The sequence below is a fragment of the Hydra viridissima genome, unplaced genomic scaffold, assembly GCF_058129835.1.
Source record: "Hydra viridissima isolate aposymbiotic clone 2 unplaced genomic scaffold, HvirCarnegie_v1 scaffold_3, whole genome shotgun sequence".
Taxonomy (NCBI): domain Eukaryota; kingdom Metazoa; phylum Cnidaria; class Hydrozoa; order Anthoathecata; family Hydridae; genus Hydra; species Hydra viridissima.
In genome coordinates this window covers 5526599-5548820 of record NW_028324302.1, presented here as the reverse complement: position 1 = coordinate 5548820, position 22222 = coordinate 5526599, and the positions used below count along the sequence as shown (strand labels likewise).

The 22222-nt window shown below is 28.4% G+C and overlaps 2 protein-coding genes across 7 annotated transcripts; both read right to left on the bottom strand.

Moving 5' to 3' along the window:
- Window positions 1–25: 25 nt before the first annotated feature.
- Window positions 26–15839, bottom strand: LOC145200721 (PAN2-PAN3 deadenylation complex catalytic subunit PAN2-like). 5 transcript variants are annotated; one of them, XR_016450539.1, is made up of 31 exons: window positions 15456–15839; window positions 15075–15241; window positions 13842–13977; window positions 10621–10692; window positions 10152–10270; window positions 9316–9391; window positions 9090–9158; window positions 8868–9006; window positions 8703–8785; window positions 8428–8501; window positions 7831–7881; window positions 7608–7704; window positions 7069–7135; window positions 6822–6979; window positions 6556–6684; window positions 6301–6450; window positions 6028–6176; window positions 5022–5161; window positions 4778–4881; window positions 4601–4699; window positions 4324–4463; window positions 3917–4052; window positions 3687–3815; window positions 2668–2760; window positions 1978–2068; window positions 1725–1882; window positions 1247–1332; window positions 1094–1151; window positions 808–987; window positions 562–655; window positions 26–374 (listed from the first exon to the last, which is right to left on the bottom strand). XR_016450539.1 is itself a non-coding variant. In XM_080074552.2 (31 exons), the coding sequence occupies exons 1-31, from the start codon at window positions 15609–15611 to the stop codon at window positions 205–207; spliced, it is 3537 nt and encodes a 1178-aa protein (XP_079930678.2). In that variant the 5' UTR covers window positions 15612–15781; the 3' UTR covers window positions 26–204. The 5 variants fall into 5 exon arrangements, 2 of the variants coding, with proteins under 2 accessions (XP_079930678.2, XP_079930682.2); XR_016450542.1 differs by having other exon boundaries at window positions 2668–2727; window positions 6051–6176; window positions 15456–15788; XR_016450541.1 differs by having other exon boundaries at window positions 15075–15186; window positions 15456–15623.
- Window positions 15840–16230: 391 nt separating this feature from the next.
- Window positions 16231–20777, bottom strand: LOC145201069 (mitochondrial pyruvate carrier 1-like). 2 transcript variants are annotated; one of them, XM_090081180.1, is made up of 6 exons: window positions 20582–20777; window positions 20308–20311; window positions 19799–19814; window positions 19489–19569; window positions 17335–17467; window positions 16231–16697 (listed from the first exon to the last, which is right to left on the bottom strand). In XM_090081180.1, exons 1-6 carry the CDS (start codon window positions 20650–20652, stop codon window positions 16664–16666), a joined length of 339 nt encoding a protein of 112 aa, XP_089937306.1. In that variant the 5' UTR covers window positions 20653–20777; the 3' UTR covers window positions 16231–16663. The 2 variants fall into 2 exon arrangements, with proteins under 2 accessions (XP_089937306.1, XP_089937305.1); XM_090081179.1 differs by lacking the exons at window positions 20308–20311; window positions 20582–20777 and having other exon boundaries at window positions 19799–19916.
- Between the last annotated feature and the right edge of the window lie 1445 nt (window positions 20778–22222).

Below are 22222 nucleotides of genomic sequence, written 5' to 3'. Positions count from 1 at the left end.
ATAGCATGTAAAATACCACGAGACAAAAAAATCCGAAAAACTATTCTGACTAAAAACGTTTTTTTAACAATTCCTTTTTTGTTTTAAATTTCGAAATAAATTATTGAGTTGTTAATACTTTTCTAGAAAACTTCCATCGACCATCATAAATAACACGAATCTACTGACGTGCAGTCATCACATTTTCATCGCAGATTTCTTTTATCATTCAGGAACTTGCCAGTTATATTGCCTGCCTGTATCATATAGAATTTCTAACTCCTCCCCGAGAACCCATTCTCCAGCACGCAACAACTCGCGGTATTTTTCGTACAGTTTCAACGCTGTGTAAGCGTCTTCGGCACTATCATGGCAATCCGCCTGTATTTTTATATCTAAAAAAAAACAATCGTTTTTATTTTTTGTTGTAATTTTGTAAAAGTAAACTAAAAAAACCACAATTAATAAAAAATTTTTAAGTTTTAAAACCATAGTTTTTACAATATGAAAAAGATGAGAATTTTTTTTTTTCAAATTTATTTTCGGGGAGAAAACTTAAAAAATGCCAAGCTAAAAACTTACTTAAAAAATGCCAAGCTAAAAACTTCAACGATACGTAACGTTGTTTAGGAATATGAAATAATTCGACTGTGTCCACCACTTGGTCACGTGGTATCTATAATTAATCACATCAACTTTAAAAAATAACTTGTTGAACTGGAAAATTACAACTGACATCATCAAGAAATAAGTCACATTTCATTGTTTATGCTATCTATGAAAAAAAAAAAAAGGTCATAATAATTTTTCGGTCAAGTGTAGACTCACCACTAAATTGATAACTCTAAAATCTTTTTTTAGACCATGTCCAATGAAAACTACTTTCTGATTGATCAAATAACATAACTTTTGGTAGGCTAACTTTAATGTTGTCAAATGTTTCGAAGACATAGATGCATCAAGATCACCGGGCTTTATACCTGAGAATTTAGTCAGGTAATCGACAACCTTCCAGAAGAAAAAAAAGAAAAAAAAAATGTTTCAGAACTAATTCAACAAAAACTTAATTCAAATAAATTTACTTAATTTTATGATTAAATATTTATTTACGTACTTGTTCCGACGTTGATATGTAATCATCAATGAAAGGGACACCTGTCAATGGTCCCCATCTAAATAGATTAGGGACAAGCTTCAATGTAAAATTTTTTTGAAACGTTGTGTTACATTTATTTGACTAGAATACAATTCGCAACACAATCCTTACCCTCGAACTACGGTAATTCGAGCAACGCTCATTTGACTCGGTCGTAATGTAGACAAAGTACCATCACGTCGCATCTCTGATTCCTCCTAAAATAAATTTTTTTAAAGCCTTTGAAAATAAAAAGACTTCAAGCTGCAACATACCAAATATTATTCGCTTTATGAATTTAAGTCACTCGAAAACAGTTAAAGGAGATTTTTCAATCATATTTTGATTCAGTTCTTAAATGGTCCAAGTAAAAAAAAAAACATGATAGGTGGAAAAATCAAATGCGTCTTTTTCAGTGAACTTCTAGAATTATTTATCTAGGACTAAAATTGGGACATTACCCTTAGCACTTTATAATAAAATGAAAGGGTAAGATTGAAATTTAACAGAGGCTTGTGCACTAAACTTTATGTAAGTTACGCATTTATTTGAGTTATGGCAATTCATTAGACTTTTCAAGAGCTTTGAAAATTAAAAGAGTTATTATCACCTGGTTAAGCGTGACAAATTCTGCATCAACACCAACAATATCCCCTTCTTTTAAGATTTCTGTTGGATTTAAAGGCGTAAAATTCCGAGTGAAACGAGCTTGACGCATCGCAAGAGATTTTTCAGCAAACAGAAGTGAAGAATCAAACTTCGGTTTGACTAAAAAGTAAAGATATTCGTAACTCTTTGGTAACAGGTAATTTATGATAATTGACCTTCATTTTAACTGCAACAATTTAAAAACTTTCTCATACTTTCTAAGTTATGTAGAAGTTCAATATCCTGGCGAACATACATAAGAATGCATGGAACTTTCCAACTCATGTTGAAAGACACTGCTTCACTCTGAAACAAAAAAAAAAAACAATTTTTTTTTTTTTAAAAAGTATGTTTATTATAAAGGTATGTTTAAAAATGTTAAGTTTACTTTATTAGTTTGTGGAATTTTTTAGAAGCAACTTTTGAATTAACTTACAGGCCTACTTCCAAAGATGGAACATTTATACACTTTTGATAACACACCATGTTAAATAGTTGCTTGTGTTCATTGCATACATTTTAAAGGTATTAAAGCATGTACCTTTTTAAATCTTTTAAAATCTTTTACTAGAATTACAGGGGTATGCCCTTTATAGTATAAAACATATTATGCATTCTATGGTATGTAATGTGTCTTTTTTATAATGTAGTGCGTCCTTTTTAGTATGTAGTGCATTCTGTCATTTGTTTGCTTTTATGGTATACTCTGGATTGAGCATATTTACATTAGATTACTGTAGTTACAATGAATATTAGAATGGTATGAATTACAAACAATTTTCTCATGAAAGTTTTTTAAAATAGCATAGATCTTTTTTCTATAAATTACATGCATAATTACACGCATTTTAAAGAAATGTCACAAATATAGCAACAGTTTTTGTCTATGATAGCCACTTTTATACCTCAGATATTGGTGCAATAGCAAAGTCATTGAACAGATACCAATGATCTCGTTCCTCTCCCTGAGAGAAGAATCAGGCTTATAAATGAAGAAACTAAAAAAATATTAAATGATAGTGTCAAAATTATTCACTAGATAGGGTGGGTTTTTTTAAGTAAAATGATTACATCATAGGTCTATTTATTAGTAAAGAATTCTTCAGCCTACCTTTGAAAACTAATGTCAAGTAAAAAAGTAAATTGACATCTTGAAATAAAGTTTGTGTGATCACAAGAACAGTCCTCTTAATTTTACTTACATTAAGGTTATTTGAGATAAAATCCATTTTGGAAATCCTGCAATTTTTTAAAATAATTTAAATTTTCAATAAACAAAGTTTTACAAAGTAAGATCCTTTATTACTAGACAAATTTCAAATGCAATAAAACAGAGCTAAGTGTAAAGCTTTTTGCAGATAGCTCTTGCATTTTTGATCATTTTTGATCTCATTCATTTTCTGGAGAAAAGAAAAAGTTGCTACTCATTACCCAGCAAAGATTTTTCTAAATTGACCAGATTGATTAAACTATTTTTTAAGATTTGTTTCAGCACTCTTTATAAACATTCACATTCTCTATGAGGAATTAGAACAAAAAAAAAAACTGTAGCACAAAGTTACATAACTCAAAAAAATTACTTTGTGTCCTCACAAAGCACACAGAGTGTGGAAACTGGAAATGGTTTTAGAAACTTCATGTTGTTTTTAATTCAGCATGCATTCCAAGTTCTCAAATTAAATCTATTTTAAATCTTAATGATTTATTGTTATGGTATTATTGACCACTAAAAATTTTACATAAGTGTAAGTCAATTCTTAAGTGGCACATGGCATACTACTTTTATCTGAAACAGAAATAATTTTTTTATAAATCTAAAGCAGGAATAATCTTGTTATAAAAACTTTTATAATAGATGTTTAGTTAGGACAAAACAAAAAGATTTTTACTAAAACTTTTGAGAATAAAAATAAAATTAACTGACCTCTTTAATTAAATGGTATTTTTTACCAACTTTAATATGGGCCACCAGAGTCGAACCAAATGATGAATCATAAATGTGGCAAACATTTGACATAAGTCTATAAAGTATGCCCTCTTGTTCATTACTTTCCTGAAATTTAATTTACAACATAATAATGAGTTTATAGGAAATAGCTTGATTATCAAGTTCAAGTAAGAATGCATTACTTTATACTTTTAATAAAAACTTACAGACAAATTAGCTGCTTCATCATGTTTGGAAATAATCACTTCTTGTGTCTCTTTGTTATGTTTAACTCGAATAACAGTTGGTAACCAGTGCTTCAATCTTTCATTTAACATTTCATCCCCATCTGATCCAGGAGGTCTAGAAATACAATATTTTTAAACTTAGAAAGGAAACTTGTTCATCACGTCCTAAGTTCTAATTTATATTAATAATTGATCAATTAGATGTTACAATATTGATTCTAAAAAGTCTAATATTGTTCTTTTTTTATATTAAAAAACTATGAGGTTAGCTTTTATTTATGTTCCATAAAAAATTTGGGAGTTTTAAAATCTGAAAAATAAATACATTAAATACAAAAATAAAATCATCAGTTTTACTTGAATATAAAGAACAAAATTTAACTTACGATAATAACTTCTCTCCTTCTCTACCCTGATGAACAAATCGGCAGCCTTGTCTGTTACAAAACTTCCCATACCGACACAACTTTGGTTGAGAAGAAGAATGGGAAGACACTTTTTTATCATCTACAGTCGGATATGCTAGCTTAAATTTTAAAGTAAAAAATCAGAATAACATACTGCTCTCAACCATTACTCAAAAATAAAAGAGTTTAATTTTCTCTTTTCAACATTTTTTTTTTAAATTACTTTGCAAACTTTAGCATAGATCAAAAATATTACCTCCTGTTGTTTCTTCCAAAATGAAATTTCCTTTGCATGATCCAAGTGACAATTAATGTTCAATACATGTGGAATGGAGAAGACTTTACGAAACTGAGTCTAAAATATTTTCTTTTTATTTAAAAAAAAAAATTCTTGAAACAACAAAAACTGAGTAAATTTAAAAAAATCACTCACAGAATTTTGGAACTTTTTGCAATTTTCACACCAAGCTTGTGTGCTTTGTTTGCGAACAATACTTTCATTTAGGATTTGAACAAAAGGGTAAACATGGTCTTTTTCTAAATTTATTTTTAAAAATCTTATGACAAGATATCAACAAAAGTAGTTTCTAATTTGTCAACATGGTATTTTTCTGACTTTTTATTAAACCAGAATTATTAGAGTATTAACAATATTATAAAGACAATATTAATTATACCTGAGTCCTTTAATTCTGGATAATTTAGGTCAATAGAGAATAGAGTTGCTTTTCGTTCAGAACCCATGCCACATTTACAGGTTCGATAAGATATTACATCCATCCCAAACATATCTTTTATTTCTGAGGAGCATTCAAACCTAAACCAATCATTAATCATCAATCAATCATCAATCAATCATCAATCATCATCATCATCATCATCAATCATCATCATCATCATCATCATCATCATCATCATCATCATCATCATCATCATCATCATCATCATCATCATCATCATCATCATCATCATCATCATCATCATCATCATCATCATCATCATCATCATCATCATCATCATCATCATCATCATCATCATCATCATCATCATCATCATCATCATCATCATCATCATCATCATCATCATCATCATCATCATCATCATCATCATCATCATCATCATCATCATCATCATCATCATCATCATCATCATCATCATCATCATCATCATCATCATCATCATCATCATCATCATCATCATCATCATCATCATCATCATCATCATCATCATCATCATCATCATCATCATCATCATCATCATCATCATCATCATCATCATCATCATCATCATCATCATCATCATCATCATCATCATCATCATCATCATCATCATCATCATCATCATCATCATCATCATCATCATCATCATCATCATCATCATCATCATCATCATCATCATCATCATCATCATCATCATCATCATCATCATCATCATCATCATCATCATCATCATCATCATCATCATCATCATCATCATCATCATCATCATCATCATCATCATCATCATCATCATCATCATCATCATCATCATCATCATCATCATCATCATCATCATCATCATCATCATCATCATCATCATCATCATCATCATCATCATCATCATCATCATCATCATCATCATCATCATCATCATCATCATCATCATCATCATCATCATCATCATCATCATCATCTAGTAACATACTTTGACACTTTCTCCCCACTAACTTTTTGCTTTGCTTCATCTTGATCTGTTTCTGAAGAAACATCAGCAGTGAAGTATGATTCAGTTATTTCAGCTTTAGATGACTCTTCAGTTCTTTCTTCAGTATTTTCCTTTGTTACTTTTGTATCCTATAGATCAAATTTATTTTAGCAATAGTCTTTAAAAGGCTATAATATAATTTTTTAACAACCTAAATTCATATTATAATTTTATATTAGTATAACTAAGGATTTAATCTTTTATTCAAATTACTTGATGAAGTTGTCGAAGAACAAATCGGTTCCAATTTTGTATTGTTTGTGAGATACTTCGATTACTTGAAACAGACATATTATCATTGATGAGTAAACCTAATGCTGATGCTTCTGGAAGAGTTCGAAAAGTTCGAAGAAAATTGGAAGCCTTTATAAGTAATAGATCACAAATAATTATTTTTGTGTAAAAAATTTGTTGTAAAAGGAGTTATATTCCAAAAGTAAAACAAACCAAAACAAATTCAAACATTACCTGGCATGTTTGACCATCAGCAACATCAAGCATATAAAACAAGAAGCCTAACTCACAAGCAATACAAAACTCTCTCTGACATAGATGATTATGCATGGCGACCCGTAAAACATCAAGGAAGTAAAATACCTGAAAAATTTTTTTAAAAATTTATTATGAAAAAATGTTATGGCAAAATGTTTCAAGATCTCTTGAAAATATTTTTGTTCTTTGAGATTTTAAGCCTAAAAATGAAGAAAAGCTATAAAAATATAAATAAAACCAACTTGCAACATCGAATTGCAGTAAGCATTTGGTATGTGTATCTCCAAACCACTAAATGGTGTTTGATTGTAATGCCTAAAATTGAAGTCTTCAACACCATACTTTGAATACTTTATATCAACTTTTTGATATATTTTTGGAATAACACAGGCTCCTATATCTAAAAAATTAAAATGTTCATTGATTGCGGAAATAGTGCCAAAAAATTCATTATGTAAACTTAACATAAAAAATTATTTTAAAAACTACCTCGACTCATTGGTGACTCCGGATATTTAGAACTGCCTTTATTTTCCAAATCAAGATTATAAGGAACCTGTTAAAAATGTTTAAATTTATCAATAACTTTAACCAGAACTTTTATGTGTGTGTGTGTGTGTGTGTGTGTGTGTGTGTGTGTGTGTGTGTGTGTGTGTGTGTGTGTGTGTGTGTGTGTGTGTGTGTGTGTGTGTGTGTGTGTGTGTGTGTGTGTGTGTGTGTGTGTGTGTGTGTGTGTGTGTGTGTGTAAGTACCATCAATATAATTTAAATGTTTAAAAACTATATCAAATAACCAAAGAAGTGAAAAAAATATTTCCTCATTCAATTTTTCTCTCTTAAAAAATCCTTTTTGTTTAATGTAGCAGTTGTTGAAATGATAATATAATTGTTTTTAAATATTTTCAAAAATATTTCCTTTTAAACTGAAAATATACAGTTTCAATTGTAGTGTAAACTATTATCCAAATATTTTATAACCCTATCCTACTTTACATTTATATCATACTTTATAATCATGTTATACTTTACCTGGTTTCTTAGCTTAGTTTTAGGATTTGGTGCATAGCCAACAAATTGACGAATTGTAACATTTTTTAAAATTTCAGGATCTATCGGGGGAGTAGGTCTAAAATGTAAACACTTGTTTACAAAGTAACTCAAAACAATACTTATACTTAAAAAAGCTGTAAATTATTACAAAAAAAAAAACAACTGCAAGATAATTTTAAATGAATCAATTTCAAATTCACACCTATCAACTCTTTTGAGCAGATGCTCGGGCCAATCAGAAAGCAAAGGCTCCCTAAATGGAATTCTTAAAATTAGGCAATTTTCCAATTACGAGAATATAAAAAGAGTTGAAATTAAAAATACAATGTAAACTTTTATAATTTTTTTCACAAATGCATACTTTATTAATACCATAACATACTTAAGAACTACAGAAGTTTAAAAGAAAAAGAAACATCAAGTTATTGAACTCAACATTAAAAAGTATTTCTTTCTCCTTCAAATTTTATTTGATAAAGCAATCTAGCAACAAGCAAAAAAACAGTGCCTAACTTACTAAAAGTGGAATTAACTCTAGACCTAACATTCAATATTATTAAAAGAATTCTATGAAAAAAACAACCTCTTGCACATTTTTTTGGTTCCAAAAAGGTTTTAAAAATAAACTTAAGAATTCACTTTTCAGATTTATGCAATAGAATGCACATTAGCAATGAGGAAGGGTGAAAATTCATAAGTTAATGTATTTAAAAAATAAATTACAAAAGAATGTTCAAAAACTATGAATAAATAGTTAAAAAAACTTTTGTATATTGAACTTTCAAAAAAGTCAACTCACAAACATTCAGGCATTTGAATTGAACTTAATGGAACAGACCAATCATCAATATCAAAAGCATCAAGTGGTTCAATCTAAGAGAGTAGAGCTTTTTAAAACAGTGGAAAAAAAATCAGACAATCAGAAAAAAATTATATTTAACATTCTATTTAACCTGCTGTTATAATACAAATATTCTCATGTTTTAAAATTAGATAAACAAAAACAATGAATTTTAAGTAACAAAAACCATCGAGCACAAAATAAAATTTGCTTAAAATTTATTTTAAATTTACTTCATCTGGAAAGACAGATAGCTGTTCACTGTGATTGAATATAACATTCTCTTCAGCTCTGTCAGCCCATAAATGAACATATCCTAAAGTATTGCACAAACACTGTTACACAAACAATATTATACTTTTTGTCATAGAGCATATAAAAAAATAACAGTAAGCAACCTGCCGCATCACCAAAACCAATCCCTTGATAAGTATCTGATACACAACAGGACATAACTGGCACATGATCATTGTTCAAATTGTACAAGTATTGATCTAAAGTCAGACTATCTGGTTGACAAAACATGAACTGACCAATCTAAAAGAAGAATATTCTTAGAATCAATAAGAAGTTTTTTTTTCCCGCTGTTTAAATTGATAAAATTTGCTGATTGTATTCACCTGTGAAACTAATAAGCATCTGAGAGTATAAGTAGGCATAAACCTCACAAATGAAGGCTCTATTGGAACCTAGAAACAATTGCGTATTTTTATTTACTTGAAAAATTCAAAATATAAAATTTAACATAAACATGAAAAGCATTTGTTCTTGAAAAGGACTCTACTTCTACTAACTAAAAACAACTAAAATCAAGTAAAGTCCCATGTTGTATGTGCTAAAACTTACATGGACTGGAGGAAATGACCGCAAGGTTCGTAGATCATAAACCATCAAATATTGGTCTGCTGACAAATGACCATACCTAAAAAGCATTAAAATATTACCACTTGTTGATACTTATGGGTGCAGAATCAAGCACTAGTTTTAGTTTTAAAATTAAGACATGAGGACCCCTGATAAACCCTATTAGACACTTTGCAAATTCATTTGAAGTTATTTTACTTCAGATTAACTGATATTTATGTATAGATAAAAAAGTCACCTAAGTTCTCTAAGACATTACTTCATTGACTAGCATAAAAATATTCCCAAAAAAGAATTCACTTTGAGTTTTATACGTTGTTTTGAAACACTACTTTTTTAGAACACAAATTTTTACAGAAGCTTTCAGTTCCTTTAGTAATAGTTATTTTTGTAATATCTAAAAAATGTATAAAATAAGTTTTCATTAAGTTTTACTTTGCTACACAGCATAAACACTTATAGAAATCCAGAGAGTAAAACTGCTTTATATGTGTATCATAAACACCAAAATATCAAAAACAAATTGAAATGATTTGAAACAAAAAGATATCTGTTATGAATAACTAAATTAAAATATTGCATTGTAACTGCTTTTTATCATCATGTTTTTGTCGTCACCCTTGCCACAGGCATGAGATAAATGTAATTTTATGAATAAACTTCAGATTTTTTTTAGTTATATTTAAAAAACATTTGACCTATCAAAAAATAACATTTTAGATTACAAAAGCAAGAACAACAAAAATGAGAATGAATCAACTAACATTTTAACACAAAAAATTGTGTGGCTTAGTTTAATTAAAGGTAGCTATGACTACCTTGATGAGAAGCCACATGTTACTAAAGTATTTCCACTCAAATCAAAATCCAACAATGATCCTGAATGAGCATCAAGGGTATGGCAAATTTCCATTCTGTCTGGATCATACAGAACAACCTAAGAAATATTTGAAAGTAAGTACATCAAAGTACATCAGACTGCTTAGAAAATTTCTTTCAAACCTATAAACCTTTCAAAGCTATAAACCTTACAATTTTTAGTTTTAACATTCTAAATGATAATTAACCCTGATCAATAGCAGTTTTTCTAACCTCTGTCCATTTTTTTCCTTTTTCAAAATATTTTAATAGTTAAAACTGCTAATATACCTTGTTAAATGTCATTTTGAAATACAATAAAGCACAGGTAAAAAAAATAGGTAGAGGGTATAACAAAACAAAAAATTTAAAACAAAGATATAACCAAGCATAAATGCATAAAAACATAGAAGAGAAAATTTGGCATACTTTTCCATTTTTCTGTCCGCAACAAATATAATGTGAAGACTGTTTCATAACAACTGTGCTAGCATTGTTTATCTGTAGAACAAAAGTTAAACAATTTTTATCATTGTATAAGGATAGCTATGGAATAATTTCAAATACAATATGAGAGAGGGGAATAAAACTATGGCAACTCAAACTTTTAGCATGCTAATATGTTTTTAAGAAGAAAAAAAATTTTCTTTGTCTCTTCTTAATCAGAAAATATCAAGTATTTAATCAATTTCAAAGAAATAAAGATCTAGTTTACTACAACTTCCATACCAATCATATTAAAAAGCCTATTATGCAATTCAGTATACATTTGGCCAATAGTCTAGAATGTTTTCTAACTGTTCTTTATGTATTAACTCTAGAATAGTGTGCATTCTAATAAAAAAATAGTAATTTTTTCCTTTTTGAAAGAATCTTTATGTTTGATCAAATAATTTTAAATATTGTTAAGTTTCTATATTTTAAACAATTAAAAGAATGTTCAAGTTAAATGTAAAATTTTAATTAACTTTAGCTATTAACGATTTTTGAGCTAATATTCAAATATCCTTAAAACATTATTTTCAATAGCAATGTTCATTATCAAAGTCATTATTAATGTAAAATAATGCTTTTGAAAGTGGTTGATTCACTTTTTTATAGCATAATTTTTATACAAAGCAGAACTCATTTTTGTTTATACTTGTTTATACAAACTATAATTGTTTATCTGAAGTCTTTTTGATATGATATTTGTGACGCATCTGACCCAAAACGGATGTTGCGTTATGTTATATTGAGAAAACCATCAAAACATCTCAAAAATTCAATTTTTATCATTATTTATTTTTTTGCATAATTGTTTACATAATTAACTTTTCTTTGCTATTCAAACTTAACTTTTAATAAAAAATAATTTTTTGATGGTTAATTTGGTGATTTTTGTGAGGCTTTTGTCTTAAAATTGCCACCACGTGTAAACAAACTTGGCAAGTGTTGCTATCACGTGGTTTCCATATGTTTTGATCAATTCTATTGGACAACAACTAATAATCTGGCCATCACGCATGCTCAGTAGTGATATTAAATAGCTCAGCGCATGCGCAACAACCGTGTTTCGTTATTGTTGATCGTGTAGCAGTACAGCCAGTAGTAAATAAATAATAATATTCTTTCAGTTTTATTTTAATTATTTTAATGGCCAACAATAGTATAGCAATAGCTAAGATGCAAAATTCGTCAAAGTCTGACACAGACAAGCTGAATTCAATTTGGGAAGAATATCTCTGGACAGATCGAATAGATGACGAACTCAACAGCTCTGTTGATGAAGTTGTCATGGCAGACCATGAATCCGAAATTTCTGACTCTGATGATGAGAAGGATGAAGTTTATATGAAAATGATTTTGAACTGGCAATAGAACATGCTCAAGTTACTCCAGAGATCGTTATGGACAAGAATGAAGAACTCGGTCAAGCTGAAGCTTTCAGGTAAACAAATTTTAATATTAAAATTGCACAAAAAATAATGGCATTTTGTTGCAGGTGTTTAAAAATTATTAAAAAATGTCTGATTCTATACGTAGCACATAGTAATTATTCAGTTTGTGACCAGTTGTGTTCTTAAACTTGTAAAGTAGGGAAGGGATATTTAGTAGTCAGCTGTATTTACTGTACCCACATGAGCACTGAGGTTGTCTAGTTTGTCGGAAAATGAGGAAAATGGTGAGTTACATATTTTGTGATTATAGGATTAAGTTTTTGATTGAAATGAGAAATATTTTGTGGCCAGATGCCTTTCTCATCTTTATTCTGCTATAGGTTGGAAATGAGTATTTTCAATAAAACATCAACTATGGAGAAAATTTGGAAGAAGCAAATTGTAAATGATTTTCAATTTTGAAAATTTTGGTATCAAAAATATAAAATAATTTATTTTCTTTTATTGTAGATGTTCTTGCAAGCATTTTAAGGGTGAACCATGTTATGTCATCTTTTCACCAGAAGAAATGGTTCGTCGAAGGATGGATATGGATGACATGTCACCAAGAGATCAAATGCTTGTTCTACTTGGAAAAATATTGATGCTGAGCACCCTGGCAAATTGTTTGCCAAAATTTCAACAGACACTGAAGTAGTTGAATTTGATCTTTTGCGGAAACCAGTGGCATATTTGCCAAGACAGGGTGCACAACCTTTTGTACCACCAGGACTTCCATTACAGCGGCAATGGTATTTGTACAATCAAATTCGTGAATATGTCAAGGATTCATTGCAAAATGTTGTTTGTCCGTTACCAAATTCTGGTGCTCCAATAATTCCTCATGATGACAATTTTCAGTTGATGACTTCTGTACCTCTGGACCATGACAACGATACCGATGACTACAAAGTTTTGATAGAGGTACAAAGTACAAGAGGACATTCAAGAAAACAATCAAAATAAGACAGTGAATCTGGTAAAAAACAAAAAACTGTCAATAAGACGCGACCTAGAGATCGAGGTCGGGGTCAAGGTGCACGAGGGTGTGGTTTAGACTTTTAACTGTTTTTTTTATTTTTGTTTTAAACTTTTAATGTTTGTTTTAACTCTTCACTTTTTACTCTGTTATGCTTGCTTTTAAACCAGCACATGAAATTTTTTATAAACAAGATTTAGGTATTTTTTTTGCTTTAAATATTGTCAACAGATTTAAAAATTAAAAAATTGATAATAATTTAATTTTCTCAATGTACTAAAAATGTTATAATTTTAAAAATAATCAAGCTACAGTAATAATCACAGTAGATGTGTGACAAATTAGAACAAAATCCATGCATGGTTGCTAAGGAGTTTTCTATTTTATATGACATCAAACCTTTAAACGCGGTTTTTTCCATTTTAAAATTTTAATATAGATGTTACATTTTTGCTCATAACTTTGGCTAGGGTCAAGCTAGAGCAATAATTTTTGCATCATTTTAAAGCAGAATATTATACCTTTTCAAATATGTATCACACTTAAAACTTAAAATTTTATACATGTGACTGGTTTTGGTCAGATGGGTCACATTTTTGTTAAATAACTTTCCAAGTACTATTAATTTTAATAAAAATATTAATTTTCCAAATCATAAGGTGAAACCTAATTGTTCAGAAAGTTATTTAATTTAACTCAGAGTTAAATGATTTGACAGACACATTAGGGTGTGAACATCATCTAATTTTAACCTTGCTCTTTTCATACACATATCCAGAAGTCATATCAAGTTCGAAGAAATATTCATTTTCACCAGCCATAAGTACATAGGTATCGGCAGGGCCTGTTCCACGTAAAAGTGCATGCATTGAGTGCATGTTTTCATTTCTAGAGAAAAGAATAAATATTAGAATGCTGCAGCTTTAGCTTTTAGCTAAAAGTAAAACTTTAAGAGCTTATTATTTTATGTAGAACGTTGTGGAAATGCAATAAAAACAAAAAACTTAGTGTAGAAGTTACTATTAGTTAATGATAAATAAAAATATATTTTCATACAGCTTTTTAAAATTAAGTATGCAGAAAAAATCATATTTTTCTTAAATGCTTTAAAACACAGTTTTAATTAATAACAAAATGGTTGAAAGCAACACTTTGTTAATTAAGTAATCTACCAAGTTATTAAGATTATTAAGTAATCAGTAATCATTTCATTAAGTAATAAATTAAGATTTAAAAAATGATTTGAGAGATTTCTATTCCAAGAGCTTATCTTGTCATAAATTAGTCATTGGAATTGGTTTTAAAGTGTTAGATGATTGAATATAAAACAGTGAGTGCCTCTAAAGCTCCCCAACTTCTACCACCAACACATCACAATAATAAGCTCCCAACATAAGAAAATTAGTCTTTCCTATCTTGAATATTTTTCTTTAATCAATCAAAAATGTTGATTTTTCGTACTTTCTTTCAATAACTATTTAAAACTTTGCATACAGCACATTTGCTAAAACATTCAAATGCTAAAATAATAAATGTGAACAGAAGTATAACTTCAAAAATGTCCTACTTCAAAAAATTTACTTTTTAAAATTTAAAGTTCCAAATTACAATCCAGAATGAAGTTAAAAATATGACAAAGGAAAAAGGCAAAAAAAAATAAATTAAAAAAACATTTTATGCTTCTTTTTAACTTTTTAATCTTTTGCAATATATGGATAGACATTATTTTGATTTTCTAATCCAGACAATCCAGACAAGTTCTTAACCACTCACAATTTATCTTAGAAAGTAGGAGGAAAGTACATTTTACTAAATTTATCTTAAAAAGTAGGAGAAAAAGATAGCACATTTCACTAAACTTATCTTAAAAAGTAGGAGAAAAAGCACATTTGACTAAATTTAGGGAACTTTGAGTTGAGATAAAACTCAAAGGTTTCTGAAATTTAAATGTGAGTAAAAAGACTTTTCTTTTAAAAGAAAAATACCTGGTTGTGAATATTTTCAATCCTTGTTTGGTTGTGTAGCGCACCTCACTAGGTGCTAATGATAACACGCCATGTGCATCTGTCAATATATCACAAATCTCAGTATGGTGAGCTTTAAAAGAAGTATACTTAAGCATTTGTGATCCATAATAGGAAGTCATATGTCCCTGGATATTTGAAATAGGTTAAAAATACAAAATTTAATGTATTTACAATACCATTATTAGTAACATTGTTACTTAATCGTCTTGATTAATTCCTTAATTGCTATCTCAAATAGTAACATCATTTTATGAAATTTATTTTAATTATGCACAAAAACAAAAAGGAATAAAATCAGAAATAACAACAAAACTATTTTAAAAATTAATCTTTAATTACCGATTGACTCCCAGCCCAAAACAATTGCTCATGGGAATCAAACTTAACTGCTGTTGTATATAATTGAAGTAAAGGATCATTGTGTATAACACGCAGTTCTTGATACCCTCCAACAACAAGGTTATGCTCGCTCTCATTTGTAAGTGGTATTTCCATAATATTTGTACTAAGAAAGTTTTGAAAGAATTGTAGCAAGATAGAATTTAACTAAATCAATAAAGATCTTTGATGGATTGAAATTCTAAGAAGAACTAGAAGCTCAATCAAACGATACCATAACTTTATTGTTTTAAGTTGATAGGGAAATAATAAGCATCATAAACTAAAACACACTTTCAAAATAGTTATTATTTTTTTAGACTACTGATCAATTTAACTACCTTTTAGTAAAAATAAAGGCATTAAAATATTGAGTTTCGTTAAATATTTCTTTTTTAGATTTAATCAAATTTAATCTATTCTTATTTTTGTATGCTCATTATTAGTGCTTCTTTCATCAACTTGAATCAATTTTGATGGAAATCATTTACCAATATGTCAATTTAGATTTAGTAATAATTTGATATAAAGTTTTGTTTAAATAATATTATTTGTTACAAAACACAGCATTCCTAAGAGCTGGACTGCATTGCTAAAAACAGTCTTTAATTTATGCTCTGATTATATATAATAGCAAAGATTTTTGCATCATATATAAACTAGATTCTAGTATCATATATAGACTAGATTTCGATAGCATTTATCAGCCAGATTATAGTGTAAAAGCTAGATTGCATTTATTCAACTGTCTCTTTTCTACTATTATATACATTTATTCATTCAAGACCTGTGCTCATACAAAGTACAAAATCATATTGCAAAATTATGTTAATTCTCTGAAAATCTTTAAAACTATGTTAGTTAACAAACAATAAAAATTATTCCTAGTAAAGTTTTAAGAAAACCTATCAAATGCTTGAATTAAAAAATATGTTTAAATAGACAAAAAATTGTCAAGAGAACTTAAAAAAAAAAGAACCATCCATTTTATTGTTTGATTAGTTTCTCGATGGAAAAGTTCTCTTACTACTTAAAACTAAGCAGCATTAACAAAAGATAAAGAAAAAACTCTTATGTTTGACATCGTATAAATTTAAAACAATCAACAAACTCTTCTTAAAATAAGGACTTCTTTTTATATTTGACGAAAACATGCGTAGTGGCAGATCTCAGCTTAAAACAGGCTTGTTTTTATCTTTGAGTCTAAAAAGGAACAAAAGGCACAATATAACTAATTAAACAAAACTGATGAATCCAAGCTTATCAAGTGTGCATATATTACTTAGCTACTAGAGTATCATTTCTAAGAAAGTTACCAGAGTATTTTGGAAACTATTAGGAGAAATACTTTTCTTAAATGCATAGGAAACCAATTTCAAAAGCAAATTGAGCAAATTACTGTGTAATTAGAAACTACTCTATAAAAATTTTACCAATAGTTTCATATAATTCAATGAAATTGAATAAGAAAAATTTATTTTTTTTTTGTTTATTATTTTTATCTTTTCTTTCATTATTTAAAAAAAAGCTTGTAAACATTAAAAATATAACATTAAGAACTTAACAAGTTTGTAAACTTTAAATAAAACTGAATGGAAACTGTAGTTTAACCAAAAAACCACTAAATGTCAAAAAAAGTTACATTTTAATTTTTTTTTTTTTTCAAATTTTGAAAAGAGTAGTTTAATTTAACATGGATAAAAAATTCAATAGACATGAATCTTAAATTTCCATTCATTTTATTTGAAATTACATATGAAAAATATCAAAATAGTAATATAAATATAATCACAAGATACAATTGCATGCATAGTGCATGAATCAACTTGAGTTAACTTACGAGTGATTAATGCAACGTCCCAATTGGATAAGTTGAGCACCTTCATTTGTTGCATGGCAAGCAAGCAACAATAAGTTCCGTGGTTGAACTTTCCATGCAAATCTCATAAATAATGCAGAATAAATACACAATGCTAAAAAATCAAAGCAATTGGGTTAATGAAAAAACCAGAACATTTTTTTAAAATAAAAACAAAACAAAACTATAAAAGATTTAAAAACTTTTTGTTTTACTTATAATAAAAAAAAACTTACCTCATTCTTATATATTTATTAAATCATTATACAGTATGCGACAAAAGTGTTTACATGTTTTTGAAAAATATTCTTTTTTAAAATAAATGATTGAAATACATGTTTATATATCAATATATATATACCAAAATAAAGGTAATTCATTGTAGTTTCATGTTTTGAGCCTGAATTTAAATGAATGAGAAGTGTTTATAGCAAATTATTTATTGAAACAAAATGTCAGATGTAAACAGTTTTGTCGCGATTTATGCTATTATTAATTTTAATGCGAAATTAATACTTTGCGGCTATATTTTTAATTTGTTTAAATAAAACATATCTCAATTAGTAATAAACGGTTTATTTAAACTTAAAATTCGTAATGTAAACAACAGAAAAATTATAATTGAAAGAATGAAGAAAGTGTCGAAAGAAATTGAAAATTTAGCTGTTCAGAAGCTTAAATCAGGATTGTCTCTTCGTGAGACAGGACGAGAACTTAATATATCTTATTGTTTAGTCTATAAAATTAAGAAGCGAAACGATATAGAGGAGAAATGCAACAAAAATGGACGCAAGAAAATTTTCACTACTCGAGATCAGAGAACAATTTCTAGATTAATCATGACAAATAAAGCAAAATCAGCACACGATGTAAAGAAACAATTAAGTAATGCTCAAGGTACATTGGTAAGTACTCGAACAGTGCAGAGAGAACTCAAGAGAATTGGATTCAAGGCAAAAAAGAAGATCAAGAAACCACTACTAACACCGAAACATCGTAAACAACGATTGGAATTTGCAAAGAAGTATGAAAACTGGACTTTTGCTGAGTGGAGTAAGGTGATTTGGACAGACGAAAGCAAGATTAACTTGATTGGCTCTGATGGCATTCGATATGTATGGAAAAAAGCTGGAGAAGGAATTTCTGATTGTGACTTTATTCCAACAGTAAAATATGGCGGCGGAAAGTTGTTGTTTTGGGGATGTTTCTCTTTGTCTGGTGTTGGTAAAATCGTAAAAATTGATGGAATAATGGACGCGAAACATTATATTGACATTTTAAACAATGGCTATTTGCCTAGTTTACGAGGATGGCGAAAGCAAATTCGTTCCACACTTTTTATGCAAGACAATGATTCAAAGCACAAGGCAAAAATTACATTAGAATTCCTAAATTCGAAGAAATTTAAGATTCTAGAGTGGCCTGCGCAAAGTCCCGATCTTAACCCAATCGAGAATCTTTGGTCTATTGTGAAGAATCGAGTTTATAATTATGAAACAAGAGCAGCCAGTCGACAAGAATTATGGGAACGAGTTGAGTATGTTTGGAGTTCGATAACTGTTGAAGAATGCAAGAAGTTGATTGGTAGCATGCCTGCGAGAATTGCAGCAGTCATTAGAAGTCGTGGAGGCTACACAAAGTATTAATTTCGCATTAAAATTAATAATAGCATAAATCGCAACAAAACTGTTTACATCTGACATTTTGTTTCAATAAATAATTTGCTATAAACACTTCTCATTCATTTAAATTCAGGCTCAAAACATGAAACTACAACGAATTACCTTTATTTTGGTATATATATATATTGATATATAAACATGTATTTCAATCATTTATTTTAAAAAAGAATATTTTTCAAAAACATGTAAACACTTTTGTTGCATACTGTAGTTCATAAGTTAGCTTAAGTATCTACATTATATATAAACATGTAAAAATAAAATTAAAAGATACTATTTCTGTAATTTTTTGGCTTTACAAAAAAGAAATTAAAATTTGATAATAATTCAAGGCACACAATTTTATTTTTATTAATCATTTAATGAAATTTAGGCAATTAAACTGAATAAGGGGAAAAATGAACAAGTTTTAAAATCCTTGCTGTTATGAAATTTAAAAATTCCAAGTGTATACCAGATGTCATTCTAGGACTAATCATTTCTGGATCTTTCTTCATGTCTGCAATAGCAGCAAGAGGAATACCCCAGTTTACAACTAAAATCAATTTGAACAAAATATTACTGTAAAAAATAAATTAATGGTAATTACTAATCAAAAATATTATTGATATTTATTTGATTTAAAGTTTGCACAAAAGTAAAGAGAGTCTATTGGGTAACTAAATAAAACATTTTTAAATGTTTTAAAAGTACTGTTTTTCATCACAACTCACACTAAACTTGTATCTTTGAAAAATTTATATAAACTTAAATTAAACAATTACCTGGTCCCCAGAAGTGCTGATAATCATAAAAGAAAAAAAGAAATGTAACTAATACAAGTATATTGTTTAATATATGACTGATTAATGAACTCATATTGCAATCTTGCAGTCAAATTATAATGGTGAACTGTAAACTCAACATCAAATATGATTGGGTAAATACACTAATTTTACAGTAAATTTTTAAATTTTAGGTCTCATTAATTTGACTGCAAGAAAAAAACAACCTATAATTACAAACTTTAACTTTTACATTTACACTAAAACATTATTACAATTATAAATACATCTATAAAAATATGTAATGTTTAGTAAATATGATGAAATAACTAAAGTTAAATATTATAAACACCAGATAAATTTACATTTAACTCATTGTGTGATAAGTAAGCATTGTAATTTACAATAATGAAGTAAGAAATTAAAAAAAAAAAATAAACTTATTGCAGATAACAAAATCAAAACCAGTAATTATCTAGTAGAATCTTCTCCCAAAATTTTCCACTTACCGTACTAAAAAAAAAAAGAGTATGAGATTATAATTGTATAACATTATAAAACTATTATAAAAGATAACTTTTTAATAAATTTTTACAGTTTGTTACTTTAAAACTTAAATAGGATGTCTCTAAAATTAAGATTTTTTTAATATTGTAAAGTCCCTAAGTTACAAATAAAGAAGTTCTTGAGAGAGAAAGGTGAAAGTGCAAAATTTATTTAAATATAGTGAGATTTCAAAAAAATTTATGGGGAACACAAAGGAATTATATTTAAAAATATTACCTGCAAATGTAATTCCACCAAAAGTCTCTGCTTTTTACACGCCTAACAATAGTTCCAAATATAGAAGCCATAATATAGAAACACTATATGCACTATACTACTGAAAAGTCAACAAATGAAAATCTTTATTTGTGTTCGACTCTTAGAAATTTTATTAAACTTTACTATAATTGCTTTACCAGTGGAACCTGTATGTATCATTTATAGTATTTGGTGAGTGTAGAGTTTAACTCCACAAAGTTTGTTTTTCTTAACTTAAGTAAACATATTTTAATTTCAAGTAGTAAAATACAATTCACTTTGATTTTCTTTTAAAACACGAAAAATAACTCAACAATTTACAGATTGTTTATGCAATACATTATACTGTTTATTAATACAATCATGTTGGATATTATTTTTCAGAAAATAGATGGCCGTAGCGTATAGCGTTTCTAAATGTCAGCTAGAGAAGATATAAATGAATTGTCATCATATCTTTTTATCTACTACCTCTTTAGCGTGATACAAACTAAAATTAAATACAAGTTTTTTAATCGTCAAATATCAAACCAAATTAAAGATAGCTGAAAATTAAAAGTTGCAGGAAGAAAAAACGTTAAGGTACCGTACACATTGCCAAAAATTCAGTTCGTGGTGCTAATAACATACAAACTACCTCTAAATTTATTCCACTTATAAGTTATAAAGGGTGTGAATTTTCAGATTTTGTTTCAGAATGGTTTTCTTTTTTCAAACAATTTTGAAGGAAGTTGCAAATACATGGCAAACCCACTCAAGACCTTTATATCTGCATAAAATGAATGTATGAAGCGGAGTTACGGCCAAATTATCGTTAGACGCTATTTTTTTGAAAATGACAGGAGGTAACGCAATTACAGTTAATGGTGCAACTCTATGGACAAATAATTTAACAATAAATTGTTCAATTATATGTCTAGAGCGTGTCATTTAGGACGGCGCTACGGCTTATTTTTCTCGAGAAACAATGGATGCATTGCGACAGATTTTCCTGGGCTTAATTTCACCCTCGTTTTTGAATCCAGTGTTTACATATTTTGGGATTACAGGAATATTCATCTTTACGGTCAAATTTTCTGTAATATTAGCAAAATGAAAGTAATGTTACTTTTAAAAATTTAAATTACTGTGTAAGTTGGACCAATGCACAAAGGACAACTTTTGCATTGTTACAGTGATTCGAACTTCTTTTTTAACTCATGGGCTTCTATTCATTTTTTAGTTTCTCTCAATTCTTTATACGGAGATATCTTTTTTAAATTTAATTAGTCTATTCTTTTGAAAGTTCATTTACATTTCTTGTTCTTGTTCTTATTGTGTACAGTTTAGCAACAGTAGAACAAATTTCAATTTGTTAAATTGAAGTCTCTAAAAACTTTGTGACACAATGAAATAAATGACAAAGTTCTTGAACTTTTTAAGAAATAAAACTTTAGATTTAATTATATTGTGCAATTATCAAGTTTAGCAATAATATTTACAGCGCAAGAAAGAAGACTCAACAAAGTGAAGATGTGGCTCGAGTTTACCCCACAGATTCTCAAATGTTTCCCCTTGCAGCAGAATGTTTTAATAAGAAGCAAATCTTGTTTGCTCCACCAGAAATCGCAGACAGGGGAA